Below are 23,006 nucleotides of genomic sequence, written 5' to 3'. Positions count from 1 at the left end.
ACACAGCAGCATCTATTGTTGGTCGCATGTCTGTTAGTATTTGCAAATGCTGTTACAAACTCCTTCCCTTGTGTACATCTGTGCTGTTGAATATGCAAGGACTAGGAAGCCCACTTTTAGTGTTTGTGCATGTTGTAATACTGATTGGTGCATCCTTACATTGTATGACACAATCGGTTGCACCATCAAATAATGCACCAGCCCTATTGCAGGTGCAGTTTCTCTGTCATACCATGGCCTCTATGCTTGCAGCTGGGCATCTATGAATGCACCTTTTTGCAATGAAATGCCTGCTACACTCCTATAACTTGCCCACTGAATGGACTTTGGACAACAGACCAAAAAACCAATCACTGCCCATAAAAGCCCATCTCTTTTTTACCACATTTATGATACTGTCTGAAATGATCACAACAGCACCACTGTGCATACACTAAGGGTAACAATTTATAGCAAAGATCACAATTCATGCAACATATATCAACTTGATGTTCATGACATAATGAAATACGGCAACAGTGCTGGCAGCAATATGAATTATTGCATAGAGTGATGACACATATGTGCCAGGTGAATGATGCATATAAAGTCAATGTCCTTATATCCGGTCTGTGTAGGGTCCACGGTGTCTCGTGACCTCTCTGAATAAGTGTCTTGACAAGTAAATGGAATGAATGGAAGTCCAGTGCACAAAGGAGTATGTCTGTGTTTCTACAGCTGTTGCCCAGGATGTCTTCAGGCTGGGAGGGGGGACGAGTGTCCGTGTGATCAGTAAGTTGTCCCGGACCTTCTACTCACAATGGGGATCTGGAGTAGCGTTGTGCATCTATGGGAAGTTACAAGCCGCTTTTATCCCTCCTTGTGAGTCTGCGCTGGTCAGGGGAGGAAGCGTCCGCCGGCTGGGGTATGTGAACCTGATGCCGGGTGCTTCCTCCACGCTATGGGGCAAAACTTACCTGATCTGCCGCTGGGTGCATCGTCCTCCCACCTCCTAGATGCCGCTGTCTTGTGCCACAATTTTTTTTAAATTAACCCTTTAGGTAGCGTTTAGAGGCAGAAACATACACAAATCACACTGATCTGTGTATGTTTCTGCAAAACTCGCAGCTCAGGGGGTGATCTATTTGAAACTTCTATATAGGTCGAATTTGCTACAATTACACCTGTAATTGTAATCACAATTCTTGGTAAATTGCTGAGTTGTATATTTTTCAGTGAAAGTACTTTTGAGTTTGTCCGATGGTGTATTTAATCATGTTTACAATCTCACCCAAGTTTTAAGAGAAATGTCTACAGCATTTGTCTTTAGTAAATTTGCAAGTTGAAAAATATGGCAAAACACACCCGAGATTGCAATCTCGACCAAACTCGATTCTTAGTAAATTTACCCCTAAGGCTCAAAAATTCAACTGAGATAGCACAAATAAAAAAATTCAACAGAGATATAACAAATTAAAACAACTATTGATCCAAATGAACCTCTATCTAAAGTGAACACAAATGCATTAAGACCAGATCTACAATTAGAGGCCATAAGGTCAATGATACAGGTCTTTTCAAATAAAGGAGGATAGGTGTGATTCTGCACAGGATAAAGTTTTTAAGAGAAAAATTGATTTAATTTAGTACCTAACTATACCTTTCAGTGTGTTTCTAACAATTAAATCAATATCTCTGCAGGAGGTGGTGCTCCATAGAGTCAGTAAAAATGTAGTATAAAGAGATAGAAGACTCTTTTGAAGGGTATATTTGGCATACCTTATAGATTTGTCTGATACCAGGAGTGCCCCACAAGAGTCTTCTCTCTCGCTGTAAACAAAATCAAGGAGGCTCATATACATAGTCTGATTGATAACAATGTTAACCAGAAGATTCCAAAACAGGAGCAAAGATAAAAGTCTCTAAACAACACTTTAATGTGTTAAATACCAGCCAGTAGAATAAATAAAAAATATTGAGTTATCTAGAGCCTTTATATCAAATATGGTGCACATTATAATGAGCAATATAGATAGTCAACCTGTGCCAGGGACCAAAGGTCAAACACATGTAATTAGTTTAATTGGAAAATAAACTGGCAACTACAGGTGGAGTCTCTCATATCCAAAATGCTTGGGACCAAAAGTATTTTGGATATTGGATTTTTCCAGACTTTGGAGAATTTGCAAACCATAATGTGGGACCTCAATCTAAACACAGAATGCTTTTTTGTTTCATGCCAGAAGGTAATTGTATAGAATACTGCTAATAATTTTGTGCATCAAACAAAGTTTGTGTACATACATGAAATTCATTGATGTTTCATATACACCTTATACACACAGCTTGAAGATAATTTTATACAATATTTGAAATAATTTTGTGCATTAATCAAAGTTTGTTTACATTGAACCATCAAAAAGCAAAGTGTGTCACTATCTCAGTTACGTTAAAAAAAAATCCATATTTTAGAATATTCCTTATTTGGTATATTTGGCTATGGGAGACTCAACCTGTACTTGGTGGTCTGAAATCCACTTTTACAGGAAAGACTGTACAGGAGTAGAGCTGTGAACGTATAAAATATAATCCATGCGCAGATGAGAAATGTTCATGTTGCTTCTGTTTAGCATGTTTAGCATGTTTAGCATGAGTTTAGCATGAGCAAGATTATGAAGGAAACATTATAGATGGGATGGAATTACAAATTTTGCAGCAATGTAAATTACAGTGAATTTCTTTTGTTTTCTCCTACAGATAGACAGATCTAATACCCAGCAATCTGGTGGGTGAAATCCCAATTTGTCAGCGATGTGTGGTGAGTATAAAACTTACAATTGCTTGGGCTAGTGCTATTTTTCTGTGCTGTTTAAAAGAAGAAAGCTGGAGCTAAGGCTTTCCAGCGTAAGTGCACTAATTCTTACTCTTTTGTTATAACTACAGTATCAACAAAGGCTGTTTAATACTTCGGAAGGGTGCACCTATCTCACAGATGGCCCACTATAAATTGCAGCAATACAACATTCTGTGTTGCTGTGGTATATAGTGATATAGGGCCTGATACAGAGGTGGACACTAATCCGATCGCAGCTGAGATTTTGCATGGAACTGCAATAGTATGATAATAGTTCCAAAGCTTATCCGAGCATAAGAACGCTCACCGCTGGTTTATCATATCTGTAAAAAGTCACTTATCTGCATAAAAATTGGTAACATCTTGCCCTTGGGGTAGATTTGACAAGCCGCAGACTTAGCAGCTCTCCTGACACTCAGAGGGCATGAGATGGCGTTTAAATGGTCAGAGATACCTTTGTTTTATTAACCTCCCCCTGTTACCTCCCCCAAACGCTGATGACTACCTGTCACTCACATTGCAAATGTATCCTCTGTGCATGCAGAATCACAAGACAATTACAGCACATGTGCAGTGCAGCTTATACACGTGTGCAGTGCAGCTTATACGCGTGTGCAATGGCAAACAATCGCTCGATCTGCATAACAATAACATTAGCATTCATCTCTGAATCAGGCCCATAGTCTTTGTTAAATTGACCCCTAGGAGCATACATACCATTAAAATTGATCACTATTGTTCATAATTGTAGTTCTACACTTATTCTATCAACCTCTAGTTGTCATATTGTACCTATATATGTAGCTTTAGCTAGTACAGGTACATGCTTATTCCTAATTCACCCAAAAAATCTAATAGAGGAACATAACCTTTATAATGCCATATGTTTGTATCAAACCAAAAGTAATACACTGGTAACAGGACAACTTGAACTGGTCAACTTTACCTTTATTAATTGTCATCACTTTTAAAAATGTGCATATGTAACTCATTCAAACTACTGTAGCTGGAAAACCAACTACCTTGGATACTTCTAGGAAAGCAGCATACAAATAGACTACTACAGTATATCCCTAAAGAAGCCAAGCATAATGGCAGGTGAAATGCGTAGGGGGGTTATCACCACTGACAGTCTTACATTTATTACATCTTGGCCCCATGCTTTAGAGCATGGTAATAACTTTCCATTCTTACTTACAATAGCACTCCTCTCATATTTTAAGTAGAAAAGTAAGGGAAAAAATGTAGTGTTTCAGACTGCAATCAGCACACATGAGCTAGTCTACCTGACACTGGAGAGCAGACAGCATGCCCAAGAAAATCATCCATGTACCTATTAAAAACCTGACACTGTGTATAATATTAAGGTATTATGTGACCATAAACTTACAACAGCACTGTTATCCAATGAGCAGAGGAATAGGCAGAATAAATCTGGTCTCAGACTGCTAACAAAACATGGGACAAGGGAGCTCATTCAGATCCACTCGCAAGTTGCAGTCACTCGCTGGCAAAAAGGAGCCGGTTATTTAAATGAAGTGCTTACTCTGCATTGCGTAAGGATGCCCACTATGGTTTAGCGAGCTACAGCAAAGTGCGCTCATAAGTGTATGAAGACGCCCCCTTGCCACTCTCAACACGCACCTTCCCCGGGAAATGAAGGATTAATCGGGACCATCGTAAGCCATCGGAGCTGCTCGCAGCCCTTGGGGTTGCCTTAACCTTCCGGAAGCACAGCGATCAGTGCGGGCTGAAATACATGCAGGTGATGTGTACAATGACGCTACTTTGCTAATTATGCACTCTCTTTAAATGTCATTTTGGCGGCCTGACATGCCTGCGTTCGCACATCCACTCCCCTGTTCACAAGCACCTTCTCCTGTTACCTCCCACAAACTGTACTATCTGGCACTCAAAGCAGTGACCTGATAGTGGCTTATGAGCAACCAAAATCAGATTGCAACAAATGGCTTGCACACATGCACTGCGGATTATACGCATGCCCAGATGGGTGAAAATTGCTCAGAGTGAGCGGGTCTGAATCAGGTTCCCTACCACCAGAGAATATAGACCACCAGCAATGACTACAGCTGCAAAGAGAATAGTTTAAAAATGACATAGCACCACAAGAGATTTCTTTGGTGCACACCTACTTAGTGCTGCTGATCACCTAATGTATAACAGAGTGCCACTCTTTTCTGTTCTAGTTAAAGTGTCAACTAAACGACATTCACCTATTGGTCATTGCAAACATTTAAATTCTTTTTAGTGTCCCCAATGTTTATTCTACTAAGACACCAACTGACCACTATTCTCGCCCCACAGTTTTTTGGTATCCCGACAAGGGTCAGGTAAGTTTACTTCCCTTCTCCCCCTAACCCTCCCTTCTTGTAGCCTAACCCTAACCCTCCCCAACCTGCACCCTATCCCAAACCCACCCCGTTAGTGCCTAAACCTAAGTTTCCCCCTTCATGCCTAAACCTAACCCTCTCTCCTTAGTGCCTAACCCTAACCCCCCCTCTAAAACCTAAATGCTAACCCTGCAATGCTACCTAAACCTAACCCTCCCCCTGTGGGACGACCCTATCCCTCCTCCCTAGGGACAAGGATCCTGACAGGTATTATTCCAGCACAAAACACCAATAAAATACCTATTCTAACAAATAGAAAGTAAGGTAAAAACACTTGAGGCTTGTACAAGATTTTAGAGCTAAAAATGACATATGTAGAATTAACCATACCACACCTGCGGTATACAATCCTGTGACAATACTTTCTAGCATTCCACCAGACTCAGAGTCATTTCCTGTACATCCTAATAGTCTGTTTTTATTTCAAATTATGTAATAAAACAAAAAAAATCAGACGAAGGGTCTAAGTGATCTTATTGCTGTAGGAACTTTTGTCCGCATGCTGTACATTATGTGGTTAATTTGCTTATTATTTCTACTTCTTTTGAGGCATGTATGGAGACCTTTTTTTTTAAGATGAGGAAGTGGTCTTGGTGGTGAATTATTATACAAACAGAGAAAACATCATATTAGCAGGTTTACAGATTAAGCCTGATCTTTATGTAGATGACCTACTAAGCAATATAATGTTACCTTTTGAAACAGTTATTATACAAATGTGCAGCTTGCACTTCAATTACTAATGCTGTCGTTGAAGGAAAGTCTTTGGCTGAAAAATATGCCAAGACACAATTTATTTGCAACGCAGCCCAAATCAACCCTGGTCACTCTTTAGGTTTTTGCCATAGTTCAAAATGAAGCCACTACTCTAAATCTTAACATACTTCACATGGAGATCCTTTAGGTGTTCTTTTCAAACGTGTAACATCTAGATGACACCAGACTATGGCCCCCATTTACTAACGAGTTTTATCACCAAAACGAGTGATAAATTTCACTGTGTATGATAAATGGTGCTCCAGCCAATCAGCTCCCAACTGTAATTTTTCTAACAGTTTTTTTCTAATTTTTTCTTATTACTCACAAGTTTCAGGTTAACTAAAACGTCACTATGGGTTTCTAAATAACAAAAAAGCCAAACTATATGCAGAAGCAGTACTAAAATCCAGGTGTCAGTGTTTCTGTGTTAATGAATGGAAAATAGCGCAGCTGTGGCAGGTGATAAAAGTAGACTTTTTGGATATGGTGATTAGCAGTTTTGGAAACAATTTTGCAAACAGCAATGCTATTAACATATTCACCATAAGATCACCTCCCTGCATGTTGAACTGTTCGATTCAGGACACAGAGTGAGGACCAACCTTTATAGGAGGGCCACTGACAAAAATTATTTGGTACTGTATTTGCAACTAGCCACCATCAAAGGCATTCAAATAACCCCTCCCTACAGATGTGTACTCATACACTATTGCTGCAGTAGCGCAAAACAGCCCTTCTCAGTGCTCTAGGTCCCGTGAGGCGCAGCTTGCACAGTGTCTTATTTGCTTGAACATTAAACTGCATAAAATTCAATAAAAACTAGACACATTTTGACAGGTAGCTTATATGTTTTTTTTACCTTCTTAAAATGTAGTTTAAGAAACTGTTTTCTGTTCTAAAATAAAAAGCAGAATACTCAAGAGGTTTTTAATGCAGTTCCTTACCTTGTAGTTGCAGCAGGGACAATTCTTAATCCTCTACCTCTCGTTATTTTCCCTTGAGTGGATTCTTCAGAACCATTTAAATAGGACAGCTCTCTTAATTGCTCTTGTCGAATCTCATCATTATAATCCTAAACCATAAAACAAGAAATAGTAAACATTTATACTTTAAAATATTGAGTGTAATGAGTAAAGCACACATTTCTTTCTTTAAAAATTATTCAAACAAATCAAAAATGCTAAAAAGTTCACATGAAATACCTTGCAAAGTATTTACAGTTTTGGCAAAGTCACTAATTTTACTGAAAAATAAAATCACGTCCTCAAATTTTACTGTGTTACATAATTATATTGAACCACCAAAAAATATTTAAAGGAAAAGACATGTTAGGATAAGTATGTTATCCAAACTTGCCTACTATAAAAAAAAAAAAAAATGCAGGGACATTCTGAAAGCAGCACCTACCAGGGGCAGAACTATGGGAGACAATGGAGGCGCCTGCCGCCGAGCTCCAGCTCAAAAGGGGCACCTCCTGAATTCTCCACAACATATTCACCAACTTAGGGCTGTAATTATATACCCGGAGTATACCGTCACGGCCACCCAATACATGGCACCCCTTCCCGACACCTGAGAAACCACCATACACTAGTGGAGAGCTCCATGTCAGACTATCAGCTGCCACTTTCTTCTATCTATATCCTGTCTGCATGCGAATTTCTACATTACAGTGTCAGCGGCTGTGACAGGGGGGGGGCAACAAATGATCACTTGCCTCCGGGCGTCTGGGATGAGCTTACGCCACTGGCACCTACTGTATGCGAGCCATGCTGAAGAGGGTGAGAGGCATGTCACTCCTGTAGAACCCCATATTAAGTTGGGTGCCAAAAATTTAAGTCAATAATAAATTTCACTCCAATCAAAATTTATGCACAAAGCCGGTGGTTTATTAGAAAGGTGCAACCTCTGGTGATTGCTCCGCCCTATATTTATATATATATATAAATAGCAGGAAGGAGGCACTCAGGCTTTTCAATATATTAAAAATCGTGCAGTGGTTTATTGCAGAAAAATGTCTCGGCCAGGTTGCTTCTGCTTCACCTATTATTAATTTTTTATTAAAATTTTTATATTTTTGACGAGTTTATTATATGCTCACAACTCGATGTTAATGATTTTGATCTCATTTATGAAGATCATTACTGTAGTTTTTGTAGTAGCAATGGGTCATGCTAAGTTAATAAGTCATCTGTACATTTTTTATATTATATGTAGCACTGTTTATATTCATTTGCATTTTTAGAATATTCATTCTTAGATTATGCACTAGGTCTACACTTGGTTATGATATTGAGTCATCAGGTCTCAGTTGCTAGACACCCATAGGCTATAGCCATAGTTTATGTGCCATGATAAGATTGTTTATAGTTCACAGCAGTGAGTATTGCTGGGTACACACTGGCCGATATATTGGGCGATCAATTGATCGGCCAATATATCGTGCCCTGTCGGCCAGTGTGTACAGACAATATGTTATTCACAGACATATCGCATTGGCTGTGCTCCACAACCAATGAACAGATAAGTCAGCAGACATATCTGTCCATCGGCAAGTGTGTACGGGTGATCTGCCGATCGCGCCCCCCTTTGGCTGTGTGCCGGGCTAAGGGCACACAGCGCCCCCTTCCCCAGCGCCGCATCTGAATTTTTTTTGTTTCCCCAAAGGTGGTGTGGCCACGCCTCCCATGATTAGGCCACACCCCCTACCCGCCCCCAGTCTGGCTCGACCCGCTGCAGCAGATGATGGTCATTCAGTGTGTATGAACGACCATCATCTGCAGCTATATCTGCAGATCACTCGATCTGCAGATATATCTGTCTGGTGTGTACCCACCTTTACACTGGAAGGCACAGGGTTGTTCTTTGCTTTTTTGATAAGATGATGACAGGTATATGTTTAGGACCAGGGTCCAGTATTTTTATTGCTATAGTAGCACTTGTTTATACATGATTGTTAGCGGTAGTCATGGTACATGTTGCCATGGCTACCGCACATAGAATTTTTTCCTGCTCTGTCCTCCAGTGCACCGGAAGTGGTCATGAGCGTACCGTGACAAACGTGGAATAACACGTGGGTTACCAGCAGCATTCCGAGATGCTGGTTGGTGCACAGGATGATGGGTGATTAGTACGTCCGGGGGGTGAGTTATTTAAGTTTGTTATTTGTTATTACACTTTGTTCTTGACATCCTGATGAAGGGGCGTGCCCTGAAACGTCGATGATGATTTTTCGACGATAAACCACTGCACAATTTTTTTTTATATATTGAAAAGCCTGAGTGCCGCCTTCCTGTTTCTGCATATGGTGGGGATGCCGTTCCCAATAAGGAAAGCATCGGAGCAAGATTTGTGCAATATTTAACCTTGTGTATTTGTATGTGTATATATATATATATATATATATATATACCGTATTGAAGCTACACATTCCTTGACAAAAGTAAAATTGTTACTGAAACGTTGAAATTAAGGAGTGTGTAGCTTCAGTTTTTTAAGCCCTGGAGTGCCGCCATTTAGTTATGTTAATTTACATATTCATTTTTGTACTGTGTTGAAAGACTACATGGCAAGTATTACACTTTATAAACTTATTTGAATGCCGGATTCATGCAGTATTTATGTGTGTGTGTATGTTTGGAGTTTTTTAGTTTCATACAGCTTGATATTGGGGGCAAAGTGGAAATGTGATAGAAGGCTGTGCTTTAAGAAAAGCATTTAAACCATTCACAGTTCTGAGTTAAATAAAAAAAAAAACATCTACAATGGTCACAGAAAAATAATTCACATTTAGCCCATAAAGCCACTACACAAGATGTTTTACTGTGCTTTAAAAATATGTTGCACTCTATATTCTAGAGTCTTACTGTAAATGATTGCCTCTAGCTCTCCCTTACACCATGTTCCTGCATTTCATCACATATCATCTGGAATGGAGAACACATCCCCAGTAAATCAACACACATCCTTTGGCATAAATTTATCAGACATCATTGTGTACACAGTCACTCAGAGCGGAGGCCATTAACTTGTAGCACATATTGGGTCTCATTCAGACCTGGTCGCAAGCGCTGAGCACTCACAACCGGGTCAATGTTAAGGCCCCGCGAATGCGCAGCGGCCGCACTGCAGGTGCGCAAGCCCCGGAACGAGAGAGAAATTCTCTCGCTCCGGAGCTCACTACAAAAGGGGCTTTTTGTAGGCGGGGCAGGGGGGGTGGCTACACAAACAGAGACGTTCCCGACAGAATGCCTGCCGTTTTGTGGGCGGCCGCAATGACATCAGCAGTGATGTCAGTGGGGAGCTTCCTGCTCGATCAGAGCAAGAAGCTCCCTGGGGCTTGCAGTTGCAGAGACCCAACCTTAGGGTCTCGTTGCAAGCCCCGATGGTCGCGATGGTCTTGACCATCACGACCATCACCCTGGTCGGTCGCTAAACCTGTGGGTGGTAACCAACAGCTTTTCTAGCGACTAGGAGGCCGCACTTTGAAAATCAAGCGGCCGCCCTCATTCAGAGAGAGCGCTCGCTTCTTGCGAGTGCCTCTGAATGAGGACCATTGTTCTTAGTCTTTTCCCTAGTATTTCCTCCATGGTGGACCCAGCATCAGGGGGATTACTAGATTCTTCATGGAGTCAGAGAGAACATCACTATTTCACAGAGTCTCCTGACATACAGGGAGAGTCACCACGTATATACTGTAGAGCAAATTTTTGCTGCAATAATAGCTTCAATATTTTTGGTTAACTATTGTACCAGCTTTGCACTTTGTTTTGAAGTAGTTTTGGCTTACATATTCCAGTCAGACTCAGGTTATTGAGGTTATTTTTAATAGTGAAACAAATTCTCAATTGTATTGACATCAGCGGCTTTTACTGGGACACTTTTGGTCAATCAAGTTTTTATTCTTGCGCTACTCCAATGTCAGTTTAGCATTGAATTTGGATCATTGGCTTTCTGAAAAATGCACATTCACCCAAACCACAGAGCTTTTTTTTTTTAAGCTGAAACTGGTTCTCTTGCAGTATTTCATTGTACTTTGCTAAATCCATTTATACTTCTATTTTAATTAGAGATGAGTGGTCCGGTTTTGTCTTGGTTATTTCCGAATCTGAAAAACTATACATTACTTTTATCCAGCTCTCACATGTTTTGGATAGCCAATAAGATAAATCTAATTTAAATAAGATACCCTGCCCTCGCTGGTGTTTGCTGGGTAGTGTTATATTTGTAAGAAAGTTGTTGGCAACACCTGTCCTTACTTTGAAAATCTATATATTTCTAGCAAAATGAAAGTAAATTTATCTCAACATACTGCCTACTGTTGTCTTGGCTGTTGTTTATCAATACTATATACAGTGAGGCTCTTTGGTGTTGCTTACAAGGCAGTCTGCTATATATTAATAGAGGTGGGGTAATTGATTGTTAACTGCATTTCACTGTTATTTCAGCATGATAGTGTAGTTTGGGGACTGGTGATATGGGCAGGAAGCAGAAATATTTTCATTGAACTTTCACTTCATACTTTCATTGTCATAGCAACATACAAATTTACAAAAAGGGGTCAAGCACTGACAATTGTCTTTCTGTTTTGTATTTATATCCTGCTGGTAACATGTAAATTATGTGACTGACCAAACACAGGCTTATTTCTTTGGAGTTGATGTGTTCTACCATAAATCTGTCAGAAAGTTCTATATTCTTCTCATCTGACTGGAAAACCTTTACCACATCACAACTGCCTCACTGTCAACTCTCGCAACTCTGCTGTAGATATGCATTCACATGGTTCACTTTGAGAAACAGCTTCCAAGGTGCTACCCTACTATATAAGCCACTGTTATACAAAGCTCTTTATATTGTGGACTTTTGCACATGTATTTTATCTCACCTACTGAACTCTGTAATTTTTGGTCTGTTTATAGAGGAGATGTATCAAATCTTGGAGATAGATAAAGAGGAGAGACAAAGTACATACCAACCAATCAGCTTCTGTCAATTTTCAAACACAGCCTGTAAAATGACAGAAGCTGATTGGTTGTTACTTTATTTCCACTTAATCTCTCTCCAAGGTTGGATACAGCTCCCCCTATGGCTTATCTCATATCTCTTTTTGCTGAGCAACTATTGAGGAATTACCTTTTCTAAGTGGCATCTGACAACTGGCTGGTTTTATGTAGTGGCACATGGCTCATTTTATGTAGTGGCATCTGTTGGTTTTATGTAGCTTCCATTGCCTGACAACTAAATAGTGACCATTGAGTCATCAAAACACTAAGAGCCTGATTTAGAGGTGCTTGTAATTCTACCTGTGGATGGATATCATGATTTGTAGCCAACTGTGCATGCATTGGAGCCTGCATACACAACATAGAGCAATTACATGCAATTCAGTCATATGGATCTCAGTTGTATCTCCACATGTGGCTGAGTGGATGTGACTGAGCAGAAAGTGGGAGTTTGCATGTAGATTAAGTTTGTTGTGGGTGTGTCATGGGCATGATGGAATTAAAGACTAATCAGAAGTGTTTAAGTACACAGATACAACCAACGTCAGATGGATCTCTTGCATCAAAGAAAGGGCAGGTGCTGATTCCTTTCACTAGCACATTGATGGGGACTTTGCAGTCTCATTGATAAACTTTAGACAACTCTACATATAGGTGGAAATCTGCATTTATTTTGCATTGCATCCACTATAGGTGAATTACTTCATAATTGTTTTGATAATGTTTGTACTCATTTAAATATTTATGCATTAGTAACACTTTATATCTAAAATTTGTGTCTCTCCCCATTCCCCCTTTCTACCCTCCTTCTATCACTCTGTTCCTCTTTCCCTGTCTGTATCCCTCTCCTCATCTGTATTTTACCTGTCTCTCTCTCCCTCATGTCCCTCTGGCTCTTATCCCCACTTTTCTATAGTACTCTATTTTATGCTGTTCCTCTCTTATCTTTCTTTATTTTTTGTCTCTCCCCCTTTGCTAGTTCATGATTACTAGCAGCAGTCGGGCATGGCTTGGATGACCTTGGAGTAGGTTGTGCTGTCTAAGTATTCCAGTTAATTGATCCTATCTCTGGATAACTAATATACTATACACTGGAGTGCAACCTGAAGGGGTTTTTATTCCCTCTGTCATTTCCTGATGATCCAGTGTGTTCTCATGGCTGGGAAACTATAGGTTCTGCTCAATTGTATGTGCAAGCCCAAACAGCATAACCATGTTAAAGCGTAAGAGATAATTGTATATCCCAGTATTTTATATCCCAGTAGTCCAGATATATTTACAGTGTGAGCCTGAGTAAGAGCCATTTTCCCCTATACCTGTCTTGCTGGCATGTTCTTCACAAACCTGGTTTTATGTGGCTGTAGGAAATCATCAGCTCTAAGCTCTATCCTACCTTCTCTTGGACTCAATGTACAGTATGTGACCTACGGCCTGCTGTGGTAATCATAGACCAAGACACCTTCCACTCCTGCATTCCTGCCAGTGATTTCTAAGAAGTACCACCATCTTGCTTGGTGATCCTTCGATTGTTATTCACTGAGCCTCACCCTGTGTTGGAGGCAGATGCCAACATGTCACTGAAACCCAGTTCACATGTGTATACAGTATATAGCTGGAAAGAGGAACTGAAGAGAGATGAGTGCCTGAGACTCATTCCAAAGACAAACTGATCTGTAATACTTTAACAAATTTATTATCAGTGTGTTACTTTGTATCTATTTGACAAAACCCACTGACAGAATGATCCCTGTAGAGAGCTGTCTGCTTCTCAGTGACAGCCTTGTACCATAATTGCCTTGTTCCTACCCCTATTTCATCAGCAGTGCAAGGATTAGAGCAGTCATTGCTGTCTAAAGCATATCCCTGCAGGTATGTGAAGGACAGCTGATAAGCCTGATCATATGTGTGTAGCTGGGAGAGTAGTGTGAGCTGTGTGACTTTGGTGGCTCTGGCTCCAAGGGGCACTTATGAATGATGATCATTAGTTAAATTAAAATATGCTTGTTCTATGTGCATTAGCATTACACTTACATCCTTTATGTATCCTGTTACTATTAATTCATTATTCATTTTAAACCATTAAAAATAGACTTACGCATCACTTTATTGCTTGTTTGACTCTCAATTAGAGAAGTTTAAGGAAAGTCTAAAACTGTAAATGGGTTTCATCCAAGTGTCAGGTATCTTAGATTTAAAGAGGTTCTAACCATAGCTAAAAAGTAACTAAAAAGTAACAGCAAACTGCCCCTGTGAAGATGGATGTTTGGAACACTAGTGCCTCTCATGTACTGTATGTGCAGTGAAACCAAAAACAGCAAACTACAATTTAACCTACTGCATGAATATTAAATTTTTTAAAATATCTGTGTCCAGATTTTGTATTGCCATGCTATACTGCATTTGTACTATTGTATGTCGCACTATTCAGAATTTATGAATAGAGCTGACAGCACAAGTCATTATATTGTGTGGTATGATTGCAGTTGGACTGGGAACACTCAAGTGTAGATTATACTGTTAGTGAAATTTTGCTTTGAAATGAAGAGTGAGGTAAATGTTTAGAGGAACAGTTACAATTTCAGTTAGCTATTCTCTAAAGTCATCCAGAGCTACTGTCCTGCTGTGTGATCCAAGCCCTAGAGTTAATATGTGATCCAATGGTAAATCATGCAACAAAAGCTTTTCAATACACGTTTCCCCTCTGTTTGCACTTAGGCAAAATAATGAAGGGTAGAAACAATAAATTCTACAAGCACCAATTACTCACAGTAAAGTGTCAGAACAAGGGTGATCCTTCTGCCCTGAATAAAAGGCTTAAGGGCAAGGAAGATTATTTTTCAGCAAGCCATTTATTTTGGAATCTTGCCACCTGAGCACTGAGTAATGTTCCTCACTTAGATTCAAGTTACAAATAAATTTGTTCAGAATGATAAAATGGAATTGTGCAATGACAGTGGAAAAAAAAGTCTGTTCAAAGAAAATAAAACAAATGTCTCTTGTTTTTATCTAGTTACAGCTCCAAGCTATCAAAAATAAAATAAAAACATTTCTTTTTATATATGCATACTTTCTCATTTTATTGTTACATAATGATTATAATTCATTCATACAAAGGCATACTGTAATATGTTATTGTAAATGTATTGATTTTGTAAGTAGATGTTAAAGTTTGACACAATACTCTAAAGGTAGTTCTGAGATTTTATTTATTTATTGTTCATATTAGGGCATGTACAGTTTCACATTCATGTAAAGTGCATGATATCACCAGAGCTCTGTCACATCTGATACCTTCTTATCTTGGTGTCTTCTGTGAACCCTCTTCAATTGAGTCATCACTTTGCTTCCTCTATGCATATATGCACCTTATTTTGACTGTAGCTTTACTCCAGCATTGTTGGGTGCCCAGGAAAATGAATTCAGAGACAGTATGCCAAAAGTTTTAAACCAGGAACAGACTTTTGTACTTTATTGAATATTTTCTGGCACCCATCCTTATGGGGCATTGAAAAAGGCATGAACCTTTATGAACTGTGTTAAGGACACTTAATTCTGAAAAGGGAGAAGCTGTCTATCCAGGACTGTAACAGTGTGATCCACGGTCTGCTAAGAGACTATGGGGCATTCAATTAGCTGCAATATTTTACCATGGGCTAATTGATCTCCGGGGCTATTCAATTAGCTCAAAAGGCAGCCCACAGACTTTTTTACGGGTCTGATCAGACCTGAAAAATAATCCCCCATAACTAGTGTGTTAACGTGTTCCGCAACCATGCTAACACATAGGTCTGTGAACTTATCATGGATTCTGTGTGTTAATGCCCGTTAGCACTGTAATGGGCTTGAAAAAGGGTCTCAAATTGAAGGCATTAAAGTCCGCTTTTAACTTAATTGGTCTAATTGAATTTGGCCCTGTTACATCATTAGCAGTCCTGAGAAATAAGAGAACCAAACTCTTCTCCTTCTACAACCTTTTCTCTACCATATCATACAGTAGGGGATGTAGTCCCTTTAATGCTGCACGGGATACCGGTGGTCGAAATCCCGGTACCGGAATCCAAAACCGTGGCCAGAACACCGGTGCCAGAATCCCGACATCAGTTGAGATGCCGACGGCGGAATTCTGACAACAGTAAGTATAGCGGGCTGGATTAGCTTGTAGCCGCAGGTGGAGGGTTAGGTTTAGGCACCATGGGGGGTGGTTGAGTTAGGCTACGGGAGAGGTTAGGGTTAGGCTGCGGACAGGGGGTTAGGTTTAGGCAACATCGGGAGGGGGGGTAAGGAATAAGGACTAAGGTTTAGGCACTAAGGGGGCAAAATTATGTTTAGGCACTAAAAGAAGAGGGTTATAGTTAGGGTGCAGGGGGAGAGGTTAAAGATGAAAGAAGGGAGGGTTAAGGGATGAAGGGGAGAGGGTTAGTATACTTACTGAGCTCCTGTAGGGATTCTTAGCATCGGGATGCCGCTGTCAGTTTTTTGACAGAGGGTATCCCGACTGCCAGTCTCCCATACTCAACCCTACAGTAGATGTCTTTGTTGAAATGTTTATGTTGATGAGATGTTGTTCTGTTTATTCACCCTCCCCATATATCTAGCTTTCAGTAAAGCTTCGGGTCTGTGACTTACCCTCCCTCAACCTTTCTCCATTTATCCCAATCACACCCACAAATCTTTATTTAATGTTGTAGCATTTACTGTAAGTGATGAATGAATAGAACAGTACATGAGGTATAGTGCAAGATACCTTATTCTATATGCCTAGTATTGTGCTATAAGGTAAGATTGATTTATTGTGTATTGTGCTTTGGCTGTACTGTGACACAGTACATTTGAATGTAATGTCTTATGTCTGTTTTTGTATAATTTTATACAAATAAAGTATACATTTTTCAATCAAAAATTCAGTTTGCTTCCTTCTTTAGCAAAGTAGTTATTACCAGTCTTCTATGCTATAAAACAATGAACTGTAACATGAAATTACAAAACAGGAAAAGACTGATAAGATGAACATTGAGGGCAGGGAGAGGTTGGACAGGGGCAATGAATTTGAGAAAAAAAACAACGAATCTTAAAACAAAATTGAGAAACAGTGTGACAGTGACTTTCGAGGACAAGCTTTTATAGCTCAGAGGATGTGTAAGTAATCTTTAGCTGAAGGATGCTTTAACTCCGTGGCACAGACACTGTAGTGGTGATTTAGTGCCCACGTAGATAAGTGTTTTTCACCTGTGTTATTTAAGGCTCCCCTTTGTATTTAAAATATTGTTACCATTTAAAATCAATGGCATTCAGAAGACTATTACATAACTATAATACAGCAGAAACAAATTATTATCTGTGTAAGGTATAAGTAAGGAGAACATTATAGGGGCATTGTGAAATATGAGTCAAGACTGCTCCCCATCTTCCCACACAATGAACTTTTGTATTATTTTCACTGAAAAACATCTGCTTTAGAACAGAATGAATAAATATAATAGATTCACCTATGATGTGCTACTGATGAAAACAGGATCTTTTATCAGTGGTAGCTAGGGACAAGTTTGGAAATCACAAAACTGTTGTCAAGAATTGTAAAACTGGATCGGAGCTTTAAAAAAATAAAAAATGTACAATTACCATAAATGTAGGAAATTGTAATAAAAAAGAGTCATATACAGGCACACTTATCAAAGGGTGAAAAACTGTATTGCTGTAAAAAATCAGGTGGTTTAGTTGACAACAGGAAATTTATTTTTTGGCATAAAAGGGTTAACAATGGTGTTAAAACTGCTATTGCGATCAACAACCCTGCAAACAATTAGATTTGCATGGAAAAGCTATAAAATAAGTATCATGGTAGTCATAATACCTTTTCTGTTATAAGCATTACAGGAATGCTGGTGCAGGTTCTGTAATTTTAACATCACGAGGTCTCTTAAACCCCTCCTCTCACAGTATTCTTGCTATGCTCTGTCTTGTATTTTGAGACCCTGCATACAGTATTTCCATGATGAACTTGTAAAAAATTTGTCTTGACACACTATGGGAAGAGGGTGGATAAACACCACGCGGAGTTGTAGTCAGTATCCTGCCATGCGGGATGCCGATGGTTGAAATCCCGGTGCTGAAATCCCAACAGCGTCAGGATCCCAGCATCAGAATCCCAACCGCCAGCATCCCAAAGGAAAGTATCGGGTGTTAGCAGGAGGGATAGGGTGCGGGGTTAGGCCTTGCATCACACTGCGCATGCGTCACGGTACATTACCTTAGTTACATCTAGCAACTTTTTATTCAGTGTGATTGACAGCATAGGAGCATTTGGGGGAGATACGAAAGGCAGCAAAGAATGCAGGCAACCGGTTTCTGTGTACTACATGATATAGGCCCTGATTCAGACCCACTCGCGAGCGGCTGTCCGCTCGCAAGTGGGTCGATGGTCTGCACTGAGCGTGCGCACGATGGAGGGAGCTCCATCGTGCGCATGCGCCAGACGTGACGAGCGAAGGACTTTCCTTCGCTCGTTGTGTCTGATCAAAGGGGGCGTGCTGTCGATGTTGATTGACAGCACGCCCCTTTTGGTGGGCGTGCCGGGGTCGTGCCTCCCTCACAGGGGCGTTCCCAAGGGAACGCCTACCGTCAGAAGCTGGCCCACTGACATCACTAGTGATGTCAGTGGGAGTGATTTTGGCTCTGAAAACCTCAACCGCAGGCTCTGGCTCGCAGTTTCGATGGTCGCGATGGTCACGACCATCGCGGCCATCAAACTGCATGCTCGTATAGGCTGTGGGTGGTGACCCACAGCTATACGAGCGTCCAGGAGGACGCTCCATAATTATGGAGGGCGGCCCTCATTCAGAGCGTGCGCTCTGCTCAGAGCGTACGGCTCTGAATGAGGGCCATAGCCTGTGTCTGCGATCCCATATGCAGTGAAAGTGGCTTCAAAGTCTCAGTTCCTTCGGCCATTCTGAGTAGCCATAGGATTACTCAGAACTGCATAGTCAAATGATCTGTGACCAATGTTGTGTCTTTTTAAACAGATGTTTGGATTTGCAAAGCAGCAGATGGACATCTTAATACATTTCTTGGGATCTGCGACATTTTGCGTATTTTCACACAGCAGCTGCAAACGGGATTACAGCTGTGATGGCATTAGCATACATCTCTCAATCAGGCCACCGCATCATTTGTTACAATGTTCAGGTGTGTACCTAGCTTAAGTCAAAGTTTGGGGCAAATGAAAAAAATTAGCGAACAAGGATCAATTGCTCCTACAACAAACCATGTTGCTACGTAAGGAGAGCAAATGCTTTTATTTTGTTGCATGCAGACACTATACTGCGTTTGCATGTAACAAACATATACTGAGCAGTTTTCTTTTTACACTGAAATGTAGAAAAATGCTAGGACACACTAGTCCCCAACACTAAGAGATAGATTTGCATGGATTGCTGCCTCAGGTAATGTGCCCAAAGCTATTCAATTACAGATGTACGATCAGCCCTGGGGCAGCAGCTAACACTCATTTTTGCTCTCATCCACTGGAGGTACGAACAGCAATGAGAGGTACAGTAACTGCAGCCTCAGGGCTGATCTCAGGTCAATAACTTTATAGCACCAAGTAAATTACCCAGGAGGAAGGGGTGGCTTGCACTGATCAACCTATGGCTAATTGAATCTGCTTCTAAATCTCTGTGAATATTTTGACTGTGCCCCACCAACAGTGATACATGGTTTTGCAAAATTGCAAATAGCTTTTCTTCTGCTTTTTTATTTGATTTGCTATTAAATCTACAAAAGGCCCCATGTGTTTGCAAACTATTACAAATAGTATGTGATATTCAACAACCTGGCAAAACTGCCTGGAAGTAGTAAGAATCATCTAAATACTCCCCAAGTAAGTCCTTGGAGCCATAGAGTACAGTAGGTGTGTCTGGAGCAGATACAGAAGGTATGATCAACAACTCAATATGTCTTATAGATGCTCAACGGAATCGGTATGATTTACCGCCGGACCCATGCCCGGCAGTTGGAATCCCGACAGTGGCATCCCGGTAGAGGAGGAAATCCCGATCGTCCAAGGTAAGTATTGTCTAACCTAATTCTACCCCCTAACACTCCCTTAGGGGTGCCCCCCAGTGCCTAAACCTAACCCCCCCTTCCCCGCCGCCTAAACCTAAGTCCCCCGGGGGGTGCCTAACCCTAAGTCCCCCCCCGGGGGTGCCTAACGCTAACCCCACCTTCCCCTAGCCTAAACCTAACCTCCTGGGGGGTGCCTAACCCTAAGTCCCCCCGGAACCCTAAACCTCCCCCCTAGTGGCTCCCTTCGATCGGGATGTCTCCCGGTGTAGGTAAAATGACAGGCATCTAGATTTAGATGCCTATCATTTAACCCTCGCCGTGATTAAGCTGTCGGGAAGTCGGTTGTCGGAATTAGGTCCGCCGGCTTCCTGACTGCATACCTGCTCAACAATTCACCCTTTCAACACATTAACAAAAGATACATGTAACCAAACAATGGGGATCCTACTATATATTTTTCAATATCATTATGATTGTATTCTGTTAGGAAATTTAATTTAACAACAATAGAAACACCAATAACACCAATATGGGACAACACTGACTTTCTACCTACAATAGTATTCCTCCTAAATATACGAAGCTTTGGATAAAGATTAGCAGAGGACCAAACTTAATACATGATTTTAATGATGGATCAAATTGGAGATTCCTAGATTCCTTATTGGAGATATAGGGCATGTTCCAATCTAATGTGTTTCAATATCTGCAATTACATTCTTTGCTACAGACTTTTCAGAGAACACAAAAATTTGAATAGTTGTGTTAATACAAACCTAACAGAAAAGGTATTGGAATACATTTACTATGTGGTGCTTTTCATAGCTGTTGCATCTTTGGCATGCTGGATTGAAAGTAGTAATAATATTAATTACAATATGTGCCTTCCATGCATGGAAATAAATGTGGATCTCCATCTATATTTAGAGGCAGCTGCATGTAAGCGACCGTACCACATCCATCCAACCCCTGGTGAAAGTAGCCATTATCAGCAGCAGCTCATTTACACCAGCCCAGTCCTTGGTGTAAGAGATCCATATGAAGTTGCATATATCTCTGTGTGCTTTCATCATTGACTAGCCCTCAATTCCATCTACATGCCAATGTAACACTTATCTTAGGTGTGAATGCCCTACTGCTGCCAAGTTACGCCTACACAGTTGCCAGTGGAGAAACAACTGAGATGTGCATTAATCTGAATGAACTGTGATTGTGTTTGCAGGTCATGACACATGAACATATTGCTAGAAATCGCAAGATCCGACTTGAGATGGAATTGCATGCTGCTCTAACTCAGGGCCTGATTCAGACCCACTCGCTCTGAGCGATTTTCGCATGCATATAATTTGCAGTGCGCGAACGCAAGCCATTCATTGCGATCTGCTTTTGGTAGCTCATAAGCCACTATCAGGTCTCTGCTTTGAGTGACAGATAGTGGCGTTTGTGGGTGGTAACAGGGGAAAGTGCATGTGAACAGGGGAGTGGTGTTGCGAACGCAGGCATGTCTGCCTGCAAAAACGGCGTTTAAAGGGCGTGCATAGCAAAGTAGCGTCATTGTACACCTGCATGTATTTCAGCCCGCACTGATCGCAGTGCTTGCGGAAGGTTAAAGCAACCTCAAGGGCTGCAAGCAGCTCCGATAGCTCATGATGGTCCCGATTAATCCTACATTTCCCAGAGATGACGTGTGTTGCGAGTGGCAAGGGGGCGTCTTCAGACACTTGCGAGCGCACTTTGCCGTAACTCGCTAACACACAGTGGGTGTCCATACGCGATGCAGTGTGAGTGCTTAATTTACATATCCGGCCCCTTTCTGCAAGCGAGCGATCGCATCTTGCGAGCGGGTCTGAATCAGGCCCTCAGGCCCTATGTGTGATGAGACCTCTAATAATGACTTGTCTATGTATTTTATACCTTAAACTTCCAGTAGTTGTCCTAATTGCCTTTTACTTTAATGCATGCAGCAACCCAATGTTTTTACTTCTTTTACAGGTTATAGTGTAACTTTCATTCCTCTAAGCATATAAGGGTCACCATTAGTGAAATCATCCTGTCAGCTCCATTTCAATGAAAGATGTCAATATAGAACTGATTTAAGTCAGTATATATATCATCCATTTACCAGCTTCACATAAATGAATAGATACACAGGGTGACGTGACTTAATAAAGTGTTATATTTTTACTTTGCAAGTTCCACTTTAATTCAGAAATTAATTATGGGGGTGATTTAGATTAGTACGAAATTGCAAAGCTACCCGCAGGCAGCTTTGCAATTCCATCCTTGCTAATATGCAAATGCAGCAGGAGGTGTATGACACCCCCTGCTGCATTTGCCATCCCAGTACTGTGACTGAGGTCGCAGGCTGGGATCACCGATGGTTGCAATGGTGGATGGCACCAGGCCACCAGCCAGCTAGGTAAGCCTCAGCTTACTCAGACTGGCCCGCTTGAAAGGCAAGGAAACTGCATCTGCAAGCCCCTGGCCTTGCCACTTCTGGAAAACAGGCAGGCACGCCCCCATTTCTGGGAATGCCAGCCATTCCTGCCCCTGCACCGTCCCTTAAATGCTTCTGCCTGTCAATCAGGCAGAGGCATAGAAGGGGCTGCTTGTGATCACACAGGGCCAATTCTGCACATTCACAGAACGGGTACTGCACACACACAGATTCCTTGTAATTGTGAATCTGCATTCAGCATTGCACATACATGCAATGCTGAATCAGCCCCTATGTCACAATAAGAAAAAGGTGTATAGTTTTATTTAATTGCACACAGAATGTAAGATGAGGTATTTCCATACTGGGATCAGTTACCGGCACCTGTGTATTTCAGTGCCTGCCTACTAGCCTCTAGGCCAGTGATGGGCAACAGATGGGCCTCCTAACCTGCATCTTAGGTCCTAACAGTGGTGTAACTAGGGTATTTGGAGCCCAGG

General features: G+C 41.0%; 1 protein-coding gene across 3 annotated transcripts in view; it reads right to left on the bottom strand.

Moving 5' to 3' along the window:
• The window catches only part of KHDRBS2 (KH RNA binding domain containing, signal transduction associated 2), a 554,229-nt gene that overhangs the window by 224,871 nt on the left and 306,352 nt on the right, over window positions 1-23,006 (bottom strand). For all 3 annotated transcript variants that reach the window (XR_015872448.1, XR_015872449.1, XM_088455914.1), the window contains exon 5: window positions 6,948-7,075. Coding sequence is in view for 1 of the 3 variants with exons in the window: in XM_088455914.1 (XP_088312040.1) it covers window positions 6,948-7,075 (128 nt within the window). In the remaining 2 variants the exon portion in view is untranslated. The remainder of the gene's footprint in view (window positions 1-6,947; window positions 7,076-23,006) is intronic.

This window comes from Taudactylus pleione, unplaced genomic scaffold, assembly GCF_031769625.1.
Source record: "Taudactylus pleione unplaced genomic scaffold, aTauple2 ptg000678l, whole genome shotgun sequence".
Classification (NCBI taxonomy): Eukaryota; Metazoa; Chordata; class Amphibia; order Anura; family Myobatrachidae; genus Taudactylus; species Taudactylus pleione.
This window is presented reverse-complemented; position numbering and strand designations above follow the sequence as displayed.